Source organism: Panthera tigris, chromosome D3, assembly GCF_018350195.1.
Source record: "Panthera tigris isolate Pti1 chromosome D3, P.tigris_Pti1_mat1.1, whole genome shotgun sequence".
NCBI classification, from domain to species: domain Eukaryota; kingdom Metazoa; phylum Chordata; class Mammalia; order Carnivora; family Felidae; genus Panthera; species Panthera tigris.
Window position 1 is genome coordinate 913,659 of NC_056671.1, and position 20,746 is coordinate 934,404.

General features: G+C 61.3%; 1 protein-coding gene and 1 non-coding gene across 17 annotated transcripts in view; both read right to left on the reverse strand.

Annotated features, from left to right (window-relative positions):
- The window catches only part of EP400 (E1A binding protein p400), a 98,093-nt gene that overhangs the window by 23,192 nt on the left and 54,155 nt on the right, over positions 1 to 20,746 (reverse strand). For all 16 annotated transcript variants that reach the window (XM_042962447.1, XM_042962454.1, XM_042962453.1 and 13 more), the window contains 17 exons: positions 19,206 to 19,361; positions 17,680 to 17,774; positions 16,948 to 17,219; positions 13,459 to 13,661; positions 12,976 to 13,145; positions 11,554 to 11,750; positions 8,368 to 8,479; positions 8,051 to 8,194; positions 4,680 to 4,820; positions 4,388 to 4,471; positions 3,916 to 4,050; positions 3,653 to 3,697; positions 3,420 to 3,573; positions 3,018 to 3,259; positions 2,735 to 2,908; positions 744 to 880; positions 570 to 626 (listed from right to left, as the gene is read on the reverse strand). In XM_042962447.1, the coding sequence (XP_042818381.1) occupies positions 570 to 626; positions 744 to 880; positions 2,735 to 2,908; positions 3,018 to 3,259; positions 3,420 to 3,573; positions 3,653 to 3,697; positions 3,916 to 4,050; positions 4,388 to 4,471; positions 4,680 to 4,820; positions 8,051 to 8,194; positions 8,368 to 8,479; positions 11,554 to 11,750; positions 12,976 to 13,145; positions 13,459 to 13,661; positions 16,948 to 17,219; positions 17,680 to 17,774; positions 19,206 to 19,361 (2,518 nt within the window). The remainder of the gene's footprint in view (positions 1 to 569; positions 627 to 743; positions 881 to 2,734; positions 2,909 to 3,017; positions 3,260 to 3,419; positions 3,574 to 3,652; positions 3,698 to 3,915; positions 4,051 to 4,387; positions 4,472 to 4,679; positions 4,821 to 8,050; positions 8,195 to 8,367; positions 8,480 to 11,553; positions 11,751 to 12,975; positions 13,146 to 13,458; positions 13,662 to 16,947; positions 17,220 to 17,679; positions 17,775 to 19,205; positions 19,362 to 20,746) is intronic.
- Positions 11,982 to 12,112, reverse strand: LOC122232855. The gene has a single exon (XR_006210263.1). It is a non-coding gene; the product is annotated as a small nucleolar RNA SNORA49 (small nucleolar RNA).

Below are 20,746 nucleotides of genomic sequence, written 5' to 3' on the forward strand. Positions count from 1 at the left end.
CCACGCTGACAGCGGGTAAGGAGGAAGCAGGGCCCGTGGTATGCTGCAGACCGTCGCTTGGACAACCAGGAAGGCTGGGCCCAGGTGGGCACCCAGGCTTCATCTAGACACATGCTCCCTCGTCGTAAACCGTCCGACGCTCGGAAAGCAAGGGGAGCCTGCGCCGAACACCCGGACAGCCGCACGCAGACCCCGACCTGGCCTCACCGCCCCTGCCCACCCCCTCCGGTCCGTCCTTTGTTCTCTTTTGCTCACTCACAGAGCAGGTACATTCGCCCCGACGCCCGGGGTACTTTCCGGGCAGAACACGACGTATACCAGGATAGAGGCGGGTACGGCTGAGAGGGGACAAAGCCCCTACCGCTGCCCTGCCCGTCCGCCAGCGTACCCCGCAGGCTGCAGGCAGGGACAGACTCTTGTCACGGGAACGCCACGCGGGCAGTCGCTGGAGATGACCAGCCGCCGCCCGGACGCGTCGTCTGCACGATTCACTGACCGTGCTGAGTCGAAGGGAACGTGAAAACGAAGACGTTTCACATAACGAAAACGCGTCACAGATACAAAAATACCTTTCTGCCAACACGGAGGCGTGCTTGGGGTTCTTCTGAAAGGGATTCATGCCGAGCCTGCAGCACAGAAAGGAGACGACGGTTACCAGCGAGGACCGCCTGCGGGAGGATGCTCGCGGCAGGCCGCGCACACTGGCTCCGTCACGGGCGGAAAGGCGAGCTCGGGGAGCATACAGAGGCTTGATGGGGGGGCTCCGCTTCCCGGCCGTCATCTTCATCAGGTCGAAGTGGCTCGTGTACAGCTGGGTGTGCGTGGCGTTCTCGTCCTGGGCGTACATCTGGCCCGTGCGCAGGGGACGGTTGTTCTTACTCTGAGACAAGATCGAGGACAGCGCGTCAGGCGGGCGGCGGCTGATTCGGAGGCCCGGCGCTAGGCCTCCCAGATCGCGCGTGGGTCCTCCTTCCCGAGGCGGCACTGCCACCCGCCGGCTGCGGGTCCTCAGGCCTCTCCAGGCCTCTCCACGCGCCCGCTCGTGTGAGCCCCGCGGAGGGAGGACTCCCCTTCCGCTGGGATGGCCGCTGGGCAAGGCGCCCGCGGTCGCATGCGTCGCGTGAGGCGGGGCCGGTGTGGCTGCCCCCACGGCAGACCTCCGCCCGCACGCACAGAGGGGAGAGGCGCGTGCGGGTGTCTGAGCCTGTCCTCGGGGGCTTCCGGCACCGTGTGTGGCTGGCGACCTTCCCCTTCACGTGTCCCACAGTTAAACCAAGCAGGGCTCCCTGGGACCGTCCTCTGCGGCTCCAGGCTCCGACCGCCCTGCCACCGGGAGTCACACACAGCGTGTGGGACGGGAACCGAGACCCCTACACAGTAAGCGCCGTGCTGGGAGACGCGGTGCACGGGCACCTCCCTGCGTCGTCTGAGTGACGCCATTAAATCGAGCAGGGCGGCATCAGAGGAAAGCCAGAACGACAAGACGGGCGCGGGAAGGCCCCGAACGCGGGACCTCATCTCCCACGTCACCGTACGGGGAAGGAAGAAAGGCAGAGCAGGCTGGGGACCAGGTACGTCACGAGAACACCAGCGGCCGTGGCAGGTGGTGAAGGGGCTCCGCCCCCACCCGGCTCCACCCGACACGCCGCCGCCGCCGCCGCCCCGCGTCTGTGAGCGCCACCCTCCGGGCGGAGTCTGCGCCCCACACGCGGCCCTCCGCACGCTGCCTACGGTTCGTTCGGAACGTCACCTTCGTGCCCGACAGGTGTTTTGTCTTCTCCTAGGGGTTAACTTCACGTGTGACAAAGGAAAACAAAGCGCCAGCATCGCGTTTCCCGCGTTAACGCTACGGCTGTAGTGCTTCCAACACGTCAGACCAGACACGAGATTGTGCGAGGTCTCGTCGGTGAAGGCACCACAGGTGCTGTGAAAAACGCTTGCATTTCTGTTCTTAAACAAAAAGCAAACGAATGCCCTGAGACGAACGTTTCTGGAAAAACGAACACGGAGACGATAGAGTGATTTTCACCCTTCATCCGAGGACCGCGTGGGCCTCTGCTGCACGTGCCCTGTGGGGTCAGCATGGGCGCGGGCCTTGGGACGTTCTCCGGAAGGGAGGCAGACGGGAGGCGAACGGGCGAGCGGCAAGACGGGAGGCGGTGAAGACAGCAGATGACGGAGAGAAGCCCGCTCGGCTCAAGGAACGAGAAAAAGCGTGTAGGCGGACGCTCGTCCGCACAGCCGGCTCTTGGGGGTAGGGTGGGGAGAGGTCAGGCCGCCGCCACGGCCGGCTTCTCAGGCAAGACGCCAAGCACCTGGCCGCTGTGCGTTCCGCACGTGCCACGCACAGTCGGCGGGACGGGGGTCCAGAGCCGGTCCTGCCACCGTGGCAGCCAATGGGCCCGGTGGGAGCACGGCAACGACACGGCAGGGAAGACACCGACAGACTCTTGAGGTAGAGCCGACGGAGCCAAAGAAAGGCTCTCGAGTTCACCCGACACCTTCTCAGGAAAGGAAAGGAAAGGAAAGGAAAGGAAAAGAGACGAAGGTGGGCCAAGCTTGCGGACGGCACACGGAACTTTCCAGGTGTGGGACCGTGGCCTGCACCGATGGCGGCCGTGAAGGCAGAGCCGTGGGTGCACGCCAGGGACGGCGCAGGCGACCCGCCTCGCCAGGCTGCGCGGAGCCGGGGGCCGGAGTCCCGTGGGTGCAAGGGGGGTGGGGAGCGGCTCACCTTGCCCTCCTCCCTCGGAATGAGCACGTTCTCGTAGCGGCTCCGGCACTGCTTGGAAGAGCGGTAGATGCGGCTGCAGGAGTTGACCACGTCGCTGACGAGGTCCCAGTTGGGCGTGTGGGCCGGGGACACGATGGCGAGGTTCAGAGGTAGCTCCAGGAGCTGCTTCACGGCCTAGAGGACGTCCCAGGCGACACGGGTCAGCGAGACCCACCGGCCGGTTCGCGCGCTCTCCCAAGGGAGCACGGCGACGGGACGTGGGCCAGAGGGGCCCCGCGCTCACCTGCAGCAGCGCCCAGTCCTCGCTGATGAGCCACTCGGGGTTGTCCGGGCCCGACTCGGCCGCGGGTTTGGCAAACGTTGGCAGAGGCTTGGCAAACTGCGTCTGCTGCTTCAACAGAATGTTCTTCTTCTGCTCCTTCCCTTCCCGCCGCATTTTCAACATGCCGGGCGTCGCGCGGTCGAACAGCGAGCGCGGAGGGACGACGGGCTCCCCGTGGCGCTGCTTCTTCTTCCTGCCTGCGACTGCACGGAGGGCCTTCGTCAGCCAGGCGGCCGACGGGAGACCGCGCCTCCGCGGGCGAGGGGCAGGAACGGGGCGGGGCGGGGGGGCGGTCACCACGGAGCCGCTGGCGGAGACGGACCCACCCTCCCGCTTCCACGCCAAGCGGGGCCGCGGGCGCACCTGACGGGTCCGTGCGGTGGCGCCTGCGCTCCTTCCTCACGTACACGGGAGGCAGCTTGGACTCCGGGATGGGCGTGCTTTCGTACGTGAGACACAGGACCGGGTCCACGTAGATGTCGTTGTCATCCTGGGGGGGCGTGGGCGGCGTCCAGAGCTGCGCACAGGAGGGAGAGCCTGAGCCGGGCGGCTCTGGGAGGGCGGCCGCCCCGACGCACGGGGGCACCGGCACTCACCGGCATGACCTCCATCTGCCCGTCGGCACCTTCACAGACGTACTCCTGCGGGTGAGGGGCAGGCTCAGGGCGACCCGGTCCGAGACGCAGCCACAGGCCACCAACCGTCTACCCTGCGCCGGTGACGCTGCCCTGACCGCACTCGGGGAGAAGCCCGCGGGAAGCAGACACCTGCAGCCGAGGGCCAGGCCTCCCGCAGCGGCCACGGGAACAGAGAAGGGCCCGGCCCGGCAGCAGCGCCCCGCAGCCCGCGCCCCGCGTACCGCACTGTAGGCGTCCTCCCTCGTGTAGGTGAGGAGCTGCTCGTGCTCCTGCTCCTGTAGCGCCCGCGCCTCCCTCTCCCGCTGGGCCCTGGCGTTCCGCGCCTCCCACTCCGTCACGGCGGTCAGCACGGCGTCCTGGCGGGGAGACCGCACACGGGGGCTCTGGGACTCCCGACGCCGCGGCCCGGCTCGCCGCGTCACCGGCCGAGCCCCTCTCCGGCCGCGGGCTCTCGGGACCCCTCCCCGCCCCCAACACCTAGCCCTCCGACCCAGCCGGCATCAAGCGACTTCCGGTCGAATGAGAAGCGTTCCCTAGGGTTTCCCAAGACTTCCTTTTTGTCTCTTTCCACACCGGTGGGTTGGATTTTCATTCCCTGACTTCCTGGCAAGTCACTTTACTTCAGGCTGAATTTGCCTCGAAGCCGAGGCCCTCGTGGGTGGTGGGACCAGAAGCCCGCCCACCTGCCCTTACCTCGCCGTTGCCCTCCTTCTCCGGGCCAGCGGGCGTGTGGAATAACTCCAGGTAATTCAGGGCATACTTTTCAATAGGTGTAAGCTGTTTCAAAAATCACGTTTTGAACGGAGTTAACAGCAAATCAGAAAGGTGAAGGTCCTTATATAACCCCCCGCCAACACCCGGATCGAGAAAAGGATCATTCTTTGTCACAGTGACCGCGGAAAACATCACGAAAGGGTCAAGCGCTGAAACGTCTAGGTGTCCGGAAACTAAGTGAGTGGGAGCACAGAAGAGAAAGCGTCCAGACCTGTTCCATAAAGTCTGCTAACTCCTCCAGCTGCGATGGCTCTTCCTTCCACCCTGGGCCGTCGCCGTCGGGCGACCCTGGCACCGCTTCCTCCTCGGGTTTCTGGGCATCGTCCTCCAGGTACTCGATACTCTTGAGGGCCTAAAGAAATTATCGTTTAAATTACTTTCAGGTGTTTTTAAATAAAAGCGTTTTGAAAAGGAGCGGCCCTGCATAAATGCCGACACGCCTGTGCCGCACACGGAGCCTCCCTGCGGTGACGGAAAACTAAGCGTGACAGAGGAGGGCAATGAACATGAGCGGCTCACGGCCACGGCAGACAGCAAGCCCCAGCGAAGGGCCGAGCGCTGCCACACCACAAAGCTCCGCGGCCCTGAGAACACAGAAGCGCGGGGCACCTCGTTCAACCTCGCAACCGGCACCCGGCACGGCCACGGCTCAGATGAACGACAACCCTTCCGCAGCACGAACGGGGGACAAACAACCCTACGCCGCAGCTGCCAAAACCAAGCCCACAGAAAAGGTAACACAGACGACAGGCGTGTGAGACGGTCAGCATCACCACAGATCAAGAAACCAAGCAAGAGGAAGGAGGCGCCTTCCCACAGCAAGGAGCTCACGCCTGACAGGGGTGCGTGTGGATGGGCATGCTGGTGCATCGGACATGAGCCCACAGTCTCTGGTTTCGGGGTATCGATTACCAACTGTATAACCTCTTTTCTTGGCAATCTGGCAAAATCTGCAGTTTAAAATGTTACCTGACCTCACACACTACAGAAATCATTCCAGATCGCACATCTAAATATGAAGACCACTGAAGCACCTACAAGAAAACGAAAGAGGACGTCCAGACAACCCAGGGTAAAACGACCCAGGGTAAAAAGAATGTTTTTTAAGCCCCAACCATGATAAAGACGGGCTACTGGTTGGCTTCAGGACCCAGGGTTTCTGCTCATTGAAAGACGAGCAAACCACAGAATGCACAAAGGTATTTTACAGATTCACCCAGAGCACATAAAAAGTGCCAACAAACCACTAAGAAAAATAAATAACCCAGTTAACACAAAAAAGGGAGAAGGACATGAACAGGCACTTCACAAAAAAGTGCCTGCCCTGCCAGGGAGCACACGGAGGTCCACAAATTCATGGGCCGACAGCAGCGACACAACACCAGAGACACGGCCCACATCCGCCAGCACACGGCCGGAACGACACCCCCACGCCTCAGGTCCCATGCAGCCAACAGAGCACAGGTCGGCTCGGCCGGTCTGGAAAACTGCCGGTGGCACCTGCTAGTCACATGCTCACTGATGACCCAGGGGCCCCACCCCAAGATGCAGTTAGGGTGTCTGCCAAGAGACACGGAGAAAATACAGATGCAGGGCTCAAAACACAGTCACATGGTCCCACAGTGGACCCGATGACGTCACAATCGCTGGGAGACACGGGAACCACCGTGACCCAGAACCAGAGGCCAGGCCCACACAGACACCAGGGTGGTCAGGGGTCAGAAGAGCGAGCCGCCCTCAGGGACAGGAGTGGTGAGGAGGCAGGCGGTCCCCGGGGTGCCTTCCCTGTAGCACCCTCTCAAGCTCTTTATGACGTGCATACTTGCCATACGTTCTTGTACTTTACCACAACTTCCACTGAGAGCCATGTTCCCGCGCCAGTCCCCGGAAGAGCACCACGCCCACTGGAGAGGTGCCGGGAAGCCCAAGGTGCCAGCTGCTCACTCCAGCACACCGACGACAGGGGCCTCCCCCAGACCCCCACGCTCATTTCACCTTCAAAAGCCCCCCCAGTACCTCCTGCTCTCACGGGGCCATGCCGCTCCCATCAGCCTGTGCCCTGGCCCCCACGATCCAGACTCAGCACAGAGCCGGGAGGCCTCACTGCCCTCACCCCTCGCCCCCTTCCTGACCCCCGGCCACCCCTCTGCCCGTGGCACTCCTCACCGGGCATCAGCCGCCCTGCACAGGGCCCTCCGCCTCAGCAGGGAGAGCCTGCGGGCTTCAGTCTCTCCTCTCCCGGTATGCAAGCTTCACGGGGAGGGGAGACTGTGTCTTTTACTCGACACTAGATCCCTGCCACCTAGAACACAGCCAACACACAGCAAGACGTTCAACAAGGACATTTCAACAGCAAGTGCGCGTCAGCCTGTGCACCGCACAGAGCGGCACACACACATCCCAAAGCCAACGGCACCCCAAACACCATGTTTCCCGCACACATGCTTTCCCGCCTCATTTTTCTCCCAGGACACAATCAAGAGTTTTAATGCCGAGACGGTTACCTCATGGACAAGACCTATTTTCTTTCATGCTGTTTTTCTTTTTTAGCCTTGTGCAAATAACCCCGATCTTTGAAAGAAGGGGGTCAATCTATCTGTCCCCCAGATGAAGAGCTATAAGGTGTCCCCGCAGGGGACATCATATGTAGGAAACTCCCGGAACCGCACACAGTGCTTGTCTCTGAGCAGGGGCGGGGGGGTGGGGGGTTCCTGGGGCGGGGCGCTTGCTTCCATTACAAGCTCTTGAGGATTTAACACACACATTTATTACTTCTCAATAACCAAGTGGAAATTTCTCAGGGCACCAAGGGCACAAGGATGGGAACCCAGGCGGAGAGCCCCCACAGGGGAACCGGTGCACTTTACATCGCAGGCAAGGGCGGGAAGAGGCCCAGGACACGGGGGTCCCTCCGAGGTCGAGAGCCTGGAAACCAACACCCAGGAAGGAGGGGAGCAGGGGACGGCCTCCCAAGACGGGCCGAGGGGAGGGGGCGCCCAGGGGCGCTGCAGCAAGACCACTGCACGAGGCAGGGCGGGGGGTGGGTGGGTGGGGGACGTGGCCCCAACAGTGGGTCTGTAAGGGGTCTACACAGCAGCACATTAGCGCGTGCGCCATCTGAAACCTCTAGCTAAGTTAAAAACGTATTCAGCCCAGTATACACAGACACTACCATTTCAACGGTAAGCAACATAAAAAGGTATTAACGAGATCATTTATGCTCTCCTTTGCACTGTCCCCAGAATCAGGTGTGCGTTTTATGCCCGCACACACGGGGCGCCTGTCAGAGGGGCTGAGACTGCAGACCGTGGGGACGGGCAGACCGAACGGCCGGCTGCGGCCTGGGGGAGGCAGTCTGGCTTGGGAAGAGCAGAGGGGCAGAGGGGCAGAGGGATGGCTGCTGAGCTGGGCAGCAGGGGCCTGAGGCCCCCCCCTCTCCGCTGCTCCCTTTCCCTGCTTTTCCAGCCCACGCGCCTGCAATGGAAAGAAAGCAGGCAGGAGGGGTGCACCGGGGCCGAGCGAGGGGGCCCACAGCGCAGGCAGGGCACGTCCCGGGTCACCTCCAGGAGGATCTGTCCTCACCTCAATGAAAGGTCTTGCAATTTTGGGCGCGATGATTTCCGTGGCAGAAGGTTCCTGAGAAAGGACGACAAACTCCTCTGCCTTCACCGGGAAGCCGGCGTCGTCCGTGGGAGAGCACACCTCAAACAGCTCCTGGATGGTACGCTGTGCACGAGACACACGTTAGTGTCCAACACGGGACCCACATCGGTGCCTGACCAGAGCGCCAGACCGCGTCACCAGGGAAACCGTCCGGCGACCCCTCACCCGTCCGTGGTGAACCCACGTGCCCCGTCACCAGGTGGCAGGCGCGAAGACCACACACCAGTGACGGGTACCTGCGTCAGGAATGCCATGGAATAATCGTTGCCCTGAGCGGCTACTTCTCGGATCAAGTCTTTGGTTCCGTTTTTCAACAGCTTCTCTTCGATGGAATTGCCGCTCACAAGCCTACGAGACAGACAGACACGGACGATGAGCACGGGACCGCCGGGAAGCATGATGCCACGAGCGGCTGGGATGCGGGTGCTCGGCAGGGGCTGGAAGGCTCTGCACGTGCTTGGGGCGCGCCTTAACACGGTGGCCAAGGCCACCTCTCCTGTGTCCGCTCCCCTGCCACACAGGGTCCCGCGCCTCCGTGACCGCGGTCTCTTCTGTCCTCTTCCCCTCCAGCCTCCACCTAGAAAAGTCCTCCTGGGTCCCCCAGAGGAACCTCACACGGAGCACCCGACCCCCCAGAGCCGACAGCCTGGCGAGCACGCCGCTCACACGGTCACGTGCACACGCAACGGCGGGCCGCGTCTGCTGCCCCGCACTTCTCTACGCTGTGCTTCCCTCCTGAGTGACGTGCTGCAGGGACGACCCCCGCCCACGACCCCCGCCCCCCCCCCCCCCCCCCCCCGCATCGGTTCCAGTGGCTGTTTGATGGCCAGGGTACGGCTGTACTCTGGGCACGGGCATCTGCTGGTTCCCACTTGGTGCCGTATAAACAAGCTACAGTAACGGCCTGCACCACAGGGGTCCCCTGGAGGGGAAGGCTGGGAACAGAGGGCACGCACAACCTTCCGCTCGGCAGACCTCGATAAATCGCTGTCCAAACAGAGCAACGACCCCACTCCCCACTCCGGGTGGGAGCTGCCTTCACCGGCACCGCCAGCAGCTTCGCCAGCGCTGCCTCCCATCTGGGTGCGCGAGGACGGCCATCACACAGGCGGCCACCGGACAGGCGGAGGCCTGCCAAGCCCGTCCCACCACATGCGTGGGCAGCTGGAATGGCTGGTTTGGATTCTCAGGTCCCTGCCCCCCCCAGCCTTTCTTGAATAAAGGCTCCTTTACTTCTCACCTTGTCAGAGCTATCCGACCCTCTGTCTGCTATGAGATTGCCAACGATCCCCCCAGTCTGTTATCTGGGCATCAGCTTTGCTATGGTATCTTTTGACAAACCCAAAACTGAAGTTTTCATTTGACCGCAGTCAAATATGTCTATCTTTCCTTCCTTCTGAGCTTCCTGTCCGGCGAAAATTATCCCTTCAAGCCACAGATACTGTCCCTTCAACTATCCTGACCACCATCTCACTTCCACGCCTCCGTGCTTAGCCCTGGGGGTGGTGTTCTGGCCATAAAGCAGGCACCTTTCTCACGGTCAGCACAGCGTCAGCAGCATGTACTAAATGAACAGGCTCCCGTGAGGCTGGACGCCGCCCCCCCCCCACACCCCACAGGCTCACACCTGCACCGTTCACTGCTCCCCTCCTCCCGCACCTCTCTGCTGCAACCCTCGTTAGCATTTCTGTTGGCTGCTACCAGCTTTCCCTCCAAATGAAATTTATTTATTTTTTTAGACATTTTTATTTATTTTTGAGAGAGACAGAAAGACAGAGCATGAGCGGGGAGGGGCAGAAAGAGAGGGAGACACAGAATTCAAAGCAGGCTCCAGGCTCTGAGCCGTCAGCACAGAGCCCGGCCCGGGGCTCGAACTCACGGGCCGCGAGATCATGACCCGAGCTGAAGCCGGACACTCAACCGACTGAGCCGCCCAGGCGCCCTCCGAATGTACTTTAAAACCGACTGACCTCATCCAACTGCATGTGCACATGCGTGCAACAAATACAGGCAAACACGACCGTGGCTTTGGTTAAAACTGTGTTACTTTTCAACACTGCTCTGGGGAAAGCCCGTTTTTACGCACCAGGTGTTTCTGTCCCAGGACACAGCACAGTCTGCTACTCGTGTCTTACCGCGTCTTGGTTTTATTCTCGGTTCTTACACACTCTGCACCTTTGCTGCCAAGACTGCTCCAGACCGTTCACGGATGACGGTTACCGAGAGTAAAACAGTTCTCCCGTTTCTGGCCAATGACCGCCGCAGGGCCAATGACAAGGAGAAGATCACCCAGGAAAACGTCACTCACGCAACACGCACACAGCGCACCGAGGTGACGTTTACCAGCACGGAGACAGGCTCCCGATGCCGATGAGAGAAACGGGATTCACACACGAGACTGCTGGCAAGAGCCACGGAAAACGTTAAAAAGACGTCGGAGAGACATCCGCCAAAACGTGGTCAGCTTCTATCTCCGTGGGATGAGATCTGTAAAGGCAGCACTTGCTCACTGACTTTCAGAAGCATAACACGGCTCCTTAACGTCCGCCTCGGGAGGACCGCGTCGGCGAAGGCTACAGGCACAGGCCCGGACTCGAGTCCCGGGCCGGCCGCCCCCACGGGGCTGCACACCGGCGCCACGCACACGCCACCACCGTGCACAGGCCGCCACCGCAGGCACGCCGGCACACACGCGGCAGGGCACCCGAGAAAGGCCGTCGCGTGCCGGCACACCCGGCCTAGGACGTGCGACGGGACGCGGACGCTTGTCACTACGCAAGTATAATAAATGCTGCCGGGAGTTTAGAGATACAGAGCAGGACCTTCTCCACTTCCCTCCGTCCCGGGTTTGGCCGGTTACAACTCACGTTTGAGGGTAACGAATACCGCAGCCGTCCTAGGACAGACACACCTGACGGTAACTGAGAAACTCGCAGGCCCTCTAGGTGAGGCGCGGCGGGTATACTTAGAACGGACGGCGTGGACAGCGCGTTACGTCGGAACAACTAACTCCGTTACGATCTTGAGCAAGCAGATTACAAACTGAGCAAACGGGCACAGAGAAACGAAGCGGCACGAACAGAAAAGTGCCTTAGAGAAAACAAGGAGCGCCAGGTGGCTCGGCCAGTTGAGCACCCGACTCTGATTTCGGCTCGGGTCACGACCCGGGGGTCACTGGGAGGGAGCCCCGCGTTGGGCTCTGCACGGGGCGTGGAGCCGGCTTAGGATTCTCTCTGCCCCTTCCCCTCGCGCGCGTGTTCGCGCGCTCGGTCTCAAAATAAACTCGCTAGAAAAAACGAACGCCACAGCAGAACCACGGGGTGCGAGCCGTAGCGTGCGCTCGAGCTCCATGTGGCGCTTCTGCCCCCGCGCCTCCCGCGCTCCGGGCTCGGCGGCTTGCTGACGGCAACCGCTGCCCTCACCTGTAGATGTGGACGTCTTTGCGCCTCCCGATCCTCTCGCACCACTCCTGGGCCTTAGCGTCCATCACGGGGTTCAGGTCGTTGTCGTAGAACACCACCGCGTCGGCCTCCACCAGGCTCACGCCTGTGGCGCGGCTGTGAGTCGACAGAATGGCACAGAAAATCCGCCGGTCTCTGTTGAAACTCCTCATCAGTTCCTGAGATGAAGTGAGATGTTGGGGTCAGACCCCCCCCCCCCCCCCCCGGCAAAGGCCGGATGCCGTGGGCGCGATCTGACATCGGCCAGCTAGAAGCCAGCGTCTGGTCGTCCCGGCCCCTGCCACGTGCACGCGGCCACCGCTCACCACAAACCTCTCCGCACACTCCTCACGGGACACTGAGCCTCGCTTTTTTACGAAAAGGAAGACGTCTGACTCCACCTGACGGGCACTGTCAGCTCAACCCGAGGGCCCCACGAGAACACAGAGTCTTCCTGGGGAGGGACGTGTGCTCGGTCCTGTACCCTCAGGCAATGCCGGAGCACTTCACGGCAAAAGGCTCCGGAGTAAGGCTGAGGGAGCGGGGAGACAGGCCGGAGAGGCCGCCACGGGGACCCCTCTTCTTCCCAGAGATTCCGCGTGTGACCTGTGACATCGCTGCCAAAAAACCTCGTCGGTTAACACCGCGCCGCGTCTCCTCCTAGGCCCTCCTCAGCGAGCGTGCGCACAGGCAGAAAGCCCCGTGGGCGCGGGAGCACGCGAAGAGGCCGACACGTTCCACGATCCGGCGGCAGGCCTTCCGGCGCTCGGGAACGTTCTCCCGTGCTCCCGACGGCCGTTCCAAACGCTCCGATGACGACCTGGTCGTCCAGCCCACGGGGGACAGCGCGCGCTCACGACACCACCAAGCACCACGGCACACACGCGACCTGCCGGCCCGTCGCACGGCTGGACGCGCGTGTCGCTCTGGAGGGGAGCGAGGCGCTGAAGGGCTGAGCCCTCCACCCGGAATTACCCGGGCGGGCGCACGCCCACACCGTCGACCCGTCTCCTACAGAGCCGCACGGCCTCACGCCCGCCGGGAGCGCGCGAGCACGTCTGTCTCGCTGTGCCCGCTGTAGCAACACACGCTTAGCCGACCCGGCGAGTAACGGAGGGGCAGGCCGCGCGAGACGGCGCTCGCTGGGTGCGCCGCGTCGGGACCGCGCCTGCACCTCCACTCCCCGCTGCTTCCTGGAGCCCACCGACCCGCTCCTCGTGACCGCAGGCCGCCTGTCCTGACGCTGAGACAGCCAGCGGGCCGCACACGCCCAGTAACGGCGCGTATGTGCTAAAGACCTACTGAAGGGCCGCCGCGGCTCTGAGAAACCAGGGCGGAGACTGGCGAAACTGGGTAACGACGCTGAAGCATAAGCTGTAACAGAGAAGATCTTTTCTTCCTTACCTGCCGCTGCTCACTGTTGGCGTTTTCATCGATTCTGATATAGGTGAGATAATGGAAGTTCAAGAACATTTCCAAAATGTCCAACATGAGAACCATCTGCGACAAGATCAGCACTCGACGTCCTTCGGATTTCAACTTCTGAAGTAAGATGGCTAAAGCTTCCAGCTTGCCTATGAAATTAACGCCATCAAGAGTCTCTCGCGACCCAGGGCAAGGGAACCCCACCTCACGAACAGAGCCGGGGCGCCTCGGCAGCTCGGTCGGCGGAGCGTCCGACTCTCGATCTCCACTCAGGTTACGATCTCAAGCTGGTGAGATCGAGCCCCGCGCTGGGCTCTGCGCTGCCGGTGGAGCCTGCTGGAGACTCTCTCTCCTCCCCCCACCCACCCTCGCCGCCCTCCCCCACTCGCTCACACACGCTCTTAAAATAAACGCAACCGAAACCGAAACCAAGGAGCAGAGCAGAAGGGAGCCTTCTCGTACCTGAGTCAAACTGCACCAATCTCAGCTCGGGAAACCGCAGGGAGCGCAGGGCCGTCATGCGCTGCAGCTGCTGTGCGTAGGGAGCCGTGTGCTCTCGCAGGCAGTGCCTCAGGACCCTCATCCTGTGGCTGTAGAGGGACGGCGGCCTCGCCACCCACAAGGAGGGGGGCGCGGCCACCACCGGAGGGATCACACACACCACCCTGAGAAGCAGAAAGTACACGCATCACACGTGGTGCCCACAGCGTCCCTACCGGGCAGCACCTGTCTCAGGAAGCAAAGGCTCAAGAAGGAAGTGGGCAGAACCTTCTAAGAGCGAGTTGCCAGAGAAGCCAGAGTGCCTAACTGTAGTCCCCACGGGGGTGACGTGGCTGCTGGCCCACACCACCCGTCACAACAACCATGGGTGTGGGTCCCTCCAGGGCCGGCCAATGAGGGCCCCCCGGACGGAAACAAGCAGTGCAGGGCACCCCGAGGTCGCAGGAGCAGGAACGGGGACGGCCCGTTCTCTATGAAGTGCACGTGTCCGTCTGGGGCTGCAGGTGCCATGTCTCCTGGATGGCTGGGGGAGGGGACGTGACCCCCAGAGCCCGTAGAGCCACCGTGCCACCAGGAGGGAAGCCAGACGCAGCAGGAAGAGGGCCCTGCAGAGAGCAGCCACGTACCACCCCTCCGGCCTCCGGAGGCCACCCGCGCCGGGAGGGCAGCTCCAGATGAACGTCCCGGACTTGCCACCAAGTGTGCGTAAACAAAAATGCCATCCGTCAACAAAACCCTGACGGACAAAATCAAAGAGCTGAAACAACGGAAAGCAATTCCATGTTCATCGGTCGGAAGAGCCCACAGGACTAGCACGTCTGCTCCTGACCTAAAGGCTCCGCGCGATCCCAAAGCAAACCTCAGCCGGCCAGTCTGCAGACAGCCCGCACCCTCGGCCCCAGGTCAGCGTGGGCACGCAGCGACCAGAAGAGCCCGCACGACACCGAACAAGAACAAAGCCGGAGGAGGGACGCCTCCCCACACCAAGTCTCACCGCAAAGCCACAGGGATGGAGAGGATGCCGCCACGGTGCTGAGGACGGGACGGAACCCCCAGAGAGGCCAGCACAGTCCCCCCGAGCACTCCCAGTGGAGCAAAGACCTTCTCGCGACAAAGCTGCCGGAACAAGCAACAGCCGTGTGCAAACACACGCGTCGCACACCCCGTGTTTCCTAACGGGACTCACGGTCATCCCCGTTCTCACAAACAAAAACCCCAAAGCAACAACCCACGTTTGCTTGATCAAGCCTCTGGATCGAGCAATTTACAGACGAGACAGAGAACAAAGTAACACGTCCAGTTACACCTCGAGGAACCATCGCCAAATCCAGACTGTGCGAAGTCCTACAAGGCAAACCCCCAGGTCTCCTCAACCAACAGTCCACGGCGGGGGGAAAAAGAAGAGGAAGCGGCAGAACCCGATCAGAAGACACACGACAGGGGCCCCTGGGTGGCTCATTCCGTTGAGCGTCCGACTTCGGCCCAGGTCACGATCTCGTAGTTTGGGAGTTTGAGCCCGCGTCGGGCTCTGTGCTGACAGCTCGGAGCCTGGAGCCTTCTTAGGATTCTGTGTCTCCCTCTCCCTCTGCCCCTCCCCGACTCATGCTCTGTCTCTGTCTCTCAAAAATGAATAAACGTTAAAAAAAAAAAAATTAAAATAAAAAAAAAAAAAGGAAGACACACGAGAGAGAGAGTTGTCGACCGCTGAGCACCTCCCTGCCAAGATTCGGACTTGAACTACACAGACAGGATTTAGGAGACAACCAAAAATGAGAAGGCTCAACACGCACTTAACAACATCAGGAACGGCTCCTTTTTTAGCTGTGATCAGGCGACCGTGTTGCTTTCAGAGCGCGACAAAATCATGTTTGTCTGGAACCTGTCTCAGGACAGCCTTGCTCCAGGGCAGCAGACGGGTGACTCGAGACTGGGCAGACGCTGACAGCTGCCGAGGACGGGCTCCGGGAGCACGGGGCTCGCTGCGTTCTTTAGCTCGTGTGCGTCTTAAGACTTTCCACAACACGGGACTGCAGGTGTGCAGGTTGGGGAAGACTGAATCTAGACACAGACCCAGTCCCTTCACTGGCACTCGCTCAGCTCCGACTGTAGATGTAAATAGGAGACGCAGACAGGGGCACCCTTGCAGAACGACGCAGGGGGAGCCCGGGTGACCGGGGCTGGCCAGGACTTTGCAGGTCCAACCCCAAAGGCATGACCACGAGAGGAGACACAGCTGGGCTCCGCTAAAACCAAACACTCTGCCCTGTGAAAGCCAGCGTCACGAGGAGACGAGCCGTAGACAAGATGTCCGTGAGAGACACGGCTAATGAAGGACTGCGGTCCTAACACACACACAACTCTTAAAACACAACGAGAAGATGAGCAACCCGTTTACCAGATGGGCCAAAGACCTCAACGGACACCTCTCCGCAGAACGCGGCAAAAAGCCACGAAGAGAGGCTCCGTGTCGCACGTCCTCAGGGAAGCGCAGATCACGGCCCCCGTGAGACGCCACCGCACGCCCGTCAGAGCGACCCGAGCCCACTACACCGGCCACGGAAGTGTGACGAGGATGGGGGCAGCGGGGCGGTCGCTCACCACTGCCGGACGCAGGGCAGGGCAGCCAAGGGGCCGGCGGGCTCTGAGGGGAGGGGCGGACAGGCAGAGCACGGGGGGTTTCAGGGTGGTGAGACCGCACGGCCCACCCGAGCCAGGCTGCTGGAGGTCACTGCGTCCCCACTGGAAACACGCGGTGACCATGAGGCCTGCGCCCGGCCCCACGGACAGAGCTGGAGGGAGAGAAGACTCGCGCCCGGGTGGGACCGGACAGGCACTCAAAGCAGGGGATGGAGCGCAAATGGGCCAAGCCCCCCTGCTGGCTGCGGAGGAAGCGGAGATGGGGCGGAGGAAGCAGAGTTGCGGGCTGGGGCCAGGGGGCCGTGCACACAGCATCCGGGTGATTGTTTTCTCTTCTATAGCGCGTTTCTGAGTTTCAATCTCAAACACACACTTCCTGTCGAGCAACGTTACGTTTTCCATGTGGCTTTTGAGTAAAATGTTACATAAGGGAGCACAACAGAGAAAACTCCTCACTGCCACGGTGGACAGTCCCCCCACGGCCAGGCTGTGGTCGGTGCTGTGGCTCTGCACCCAGGCCAGCCCACGTCGACCCGGACGCTGCCCTGGGGACAGGCCTGGAACCCAAGGGAGAAAAGAGCACCCCGAGGACACACACCTTCCCGGAAGGTCAAGAGACAGACTGATGCCGGAGCCAGAGACCCTGGAAATTTCTCAACAGACTTTCCGAGGGACAGTTCGTGGAGACACCAACAGCCACGAAACGGGGGGGCGGGGCGGGGGGGGGGGTCGGGGGAGACACGCTCTGCTGGGGGGCACCTGGGAGGCCCGTCTCGGGGAGCAGACTGCAAGCACACACAGAGGTCGCCCCACCTGTCGATGACGTCCTGCAGGCAGGCTTGCCGTTGGGTCAGTGTCAAAACCAGGTCCCTCTGACCGCTTGAGGGTGAGGAGTGACCGCCGGCCGGCCCAGCCCCTTTCTGGTGACCGCTGTCAGAAGCCCCGAGCCAAGGTGCCTGTTCTCCGCCGACCACAGAACAAATCCGCAACAGATCTCTGCCGTAGACGGGAGCTCGAGAGCAGCGTCGCTCATTGACCAAGTAGATCTGGTCCAGTCGCTCCTTCAGAAGTCTGGTCTTCTCCTCCTTTATGGGAAACAGGGCGAAAACGGCCACTGAAGAGCAGCAAGCCTGGTGCCTGGTCTCACCAAGCCCTGTGGCGTCCCTCCCGCACGCCAGTCCTCGGGGACACCCACGGCCCATCCCGCGGCAAAAAGCAACAGCAAGGAGGCAGAACCGATGGGTGCACTTCTCCTCTAACGTGGTGAGCATTTCTGACACCCAAAAGACGGACAGAGGAGCATGAAAAACGTGAAATGTGATTTCTGGAATCACAAGACCCAGTCTCATCTGTTACGAAACGTATTTATAAAATCAAGTTCTGAAATTGAGAGACGATGTGCTTTCGAAGTCATGTATACCGATGACACTGTTAAAAACCATGCCTCCCCCCCCCACCCCCCAAGTAGCTTCTGAGAAACGACTTCCGCGCGAAGAGGGGCCCGTGGGCAGCCACGTAGCACGGGCGCCAGCCGCCCCGCCGTACCTGGGCCGGCCCTCCGACGGGGGAGGCCGCTTTTGAGGCCATGCCAGGTTCTCCTGTGGCCAGGGGGTTGACTGTCACCCGCCCAGGCGCACCAACTGCAAAGCAAGAGGGACGGGTCGGAAAACAGCTCCCGGTGGCTCTGCGGACCCCCTCCCCCAGCAGCTCGCTCTATGCAGTGTGTCACATCCTCTGGGGCCGTCAGCAAAGCCCCCACTCTCTGGCCCCCGTCTGAGCTGAACGGCATGGTGTGGAGAGCCCCCAGGGTGTCCAGAGGCGGCACCCACACTGGAGACCCGTGGTCATCCTCACTGTGACCATGCACGCGTCCCCTGGGACTCTGTTCGCCTGCATGCCCCCCAGCAGGGAGCCAGCACCGCCCTGTCTCTCCAAACTGAGGCTGGATGGATCTGCGCCCCACCAGCCCAGCCCGCCCCGTCAGCCAGGCCACGTGGCACATCCCGACAGGGACTTTGCACGGGGGGCACCGAAGACTGACAGAGACCTGGGATAAGACAGCCACCTTGGGGCGCCTGGGTGGCTCAGTCGGTTAAGCGTCTGACTTTGGCTAGGGTCGTGACCTCACGGTTCTCGGGTTCGAGCCCTGCGATGGGCTCTGTGCTGACAGCTCGGAGCCTGGAACCTGCTTTGGATTCTGTGCCTCCCTCTCTCTCTGCCCCTTCCCCCCTACTTACGCTCTCCTTCCCTCTCTCTCAAATAAAACCTTAAAAAAAAAAAAAACTAAAAAAAAAAAAAGCCACTTCAGGGGATGGGGCAGGGGCAGGGGCAGGCACTGGGCACAAGAGAGTGGTGAGGGCGACCGCCCTGTGGGGACAGGGGCCAGGAGCGAGTTCTGGAAGGCGAGGGAGGCCTGGGAAACAGCACCAGCCACAGGTGGGGACACCTGCCGTGGCGGGGATGCGCAAATGCCACCAGCCCCGCAGTCTCCTCCAGACCCCACTACGGGGCCTGACTGGGAGCGGGGACAGAGGCCCCACCCAGTCTCGGCACAGACAACACAGAGACCGGGGCTGAGCAGGGACAAGGGCCATGGGTCGGGAGGGGTCCCTGCCGGACTGCCCGCTCGGCCGCCTCAGACCACAGGAGGATGAGTGTGTCCAGGACAGCAGGACCCTGGGGGGAAGCAGGCCAAGGACAGGCCAGGCAGAGAAGGGCCTGAATCCTGGTCCATCACCGGTCCCGGGGAAATTCAAGCATGTTCACTAAACATACTTGTGACGTTGACAGGCAAAATTTCTCACGATTCCCAGCCTCTCGTTAGAACAGAAAGAAAAAATCTGAGGTCGAGTGGAGACTGGTCATACTCCACAGACAGCTGTGCGGGGGAAGGGCAGGAAAACAACCCAGGCTGCTGGCGGCCTGTCTGTGGAAACCGGAGACGCTCACCAGCGGACTCGGGCTCGGAGGCGCCACAGGCGGAAACCACAGACACCTTCCGGTTACCTCGGAAGCACAGTCGCACAGAAAGAAGCTCCGGAAGCCAAGTCTTCCCGCTCCGAGCACCCTACCTGGCGGTGTCACGGGTGCGGGGCCCGGGCCGCCCGACGGGGGCTTGCTTCCCAGGGCGTTGAGGGCGCCCGCCTGAGACATGGTCTGCATCACCACGGGGCCTGGAGGCCGCAGGTAGGACTGGCCGGGGGCGGATACGATCTGGAGGACGCTGCCTGCAATCAATCACACGGACGGCGGGAGGGTCAGCCGCAGGCCGTGCACGCCTCTCCCTCCCGGCCACGCTCACTTCCAAACACGGGGGAACAGATGAAGCAAAACACTGAATCCGAAATCAAATTTACTCCCAGCGAGGCAACGCAGAGTTTAGTTACTAGAGAAACAACGAGAACGTCTCGTTAACGATGAACGAACACCAGATGGAGCAAAGTCGCTTTTGCTCAAAGTCAAGAAAACGCTCCTCTCATCTATGCAGCTCCTGACTCGCAGCGGTGCAACAGGTGTCCACGAAGGTGTGTGCCACCAGCCTGAGGACCCACACCATTCACGGGGCGAGCCCGGCCCCCGGACCCCACGCTGGTGCTTGCCGGTCCGGAAAGCGCGACGAGGAAGCCGCTAAAAAGGGTTTCTGGCCCAAATGCCGCAGCTCTCCTCACTGGTTAAGGGGCTTGCCACGCCCGGCCTTTTGTGTGACTCCTTCTGACGTCTTTTACTCTGGAGGAGCGGCCCCACGTGGCGCTCCGACACGCTGGAGGCGTTGCCAGACAGCCTTGCCCTTCTGGCCGGAAAACCGAAAGAAGAGCCAATGAAGCCAAATCGAGCAGCGTCTTTGCTGCAGATTTCCCGGGGCTCCGCTCTGCCAACCCGCGCCTGACCATCCGGCGCCCATACGGAGCGCCCCGACCCTGGCTGACAAGGGTCACCTCGTCCCAGGAGGCCGCTGCAGGCGCCACCTGCGGCCGGGACCCACAGGCAAGGGGGACTCAGACTCTGAGCTGCTGCCGCGTGGTAATTTCGGGCTAATCCTCGCGTGCCCCTCAGACTACAGCCCTCATCCTCTGCACGGAGAAGTTACCATAGGAACACGTCCATTCAGACAAAGGCCTGGGGGGCTTTGGTCTGGGAGTCAATGCCATAAAACCTGTATACGAAAGAAGGTAACTTCTACGTAAATCGCTCGTTCTTTGGTGGCATCAGGACGATTTATTTCATGCTAAAATTAGAAACTAACACATATTTTTACTTTGATTTTTAAAATAGGGACTATTTGGGGCACCTGGCTGGCTCAGTCAGTAGAGCATGAGACTCTTGATCTCAGGGTCGTGAGTTCAAGGCCCACGTTGGGCGAAGAACTTACTTAAAAAATGGTAATATAAATGTAAAAAAAAAAAAAAAAGGGGGGGGGAACATTTCCAAAGAGCGTATTTTATCAAAAAAACAATGACAAAAACAAACCCCCCCCCAAAAAAAAACCCAGATCAGCGACAGAGCGTGCCTCAACTCCAGGCAAGCACGTGCTTTGGTGTTACCCGGCCAGTGCCCTGAACACCCCACAACGGAGGACTCACGAAGGCCGTCTACGGTGTCGGACGTGAGCTCC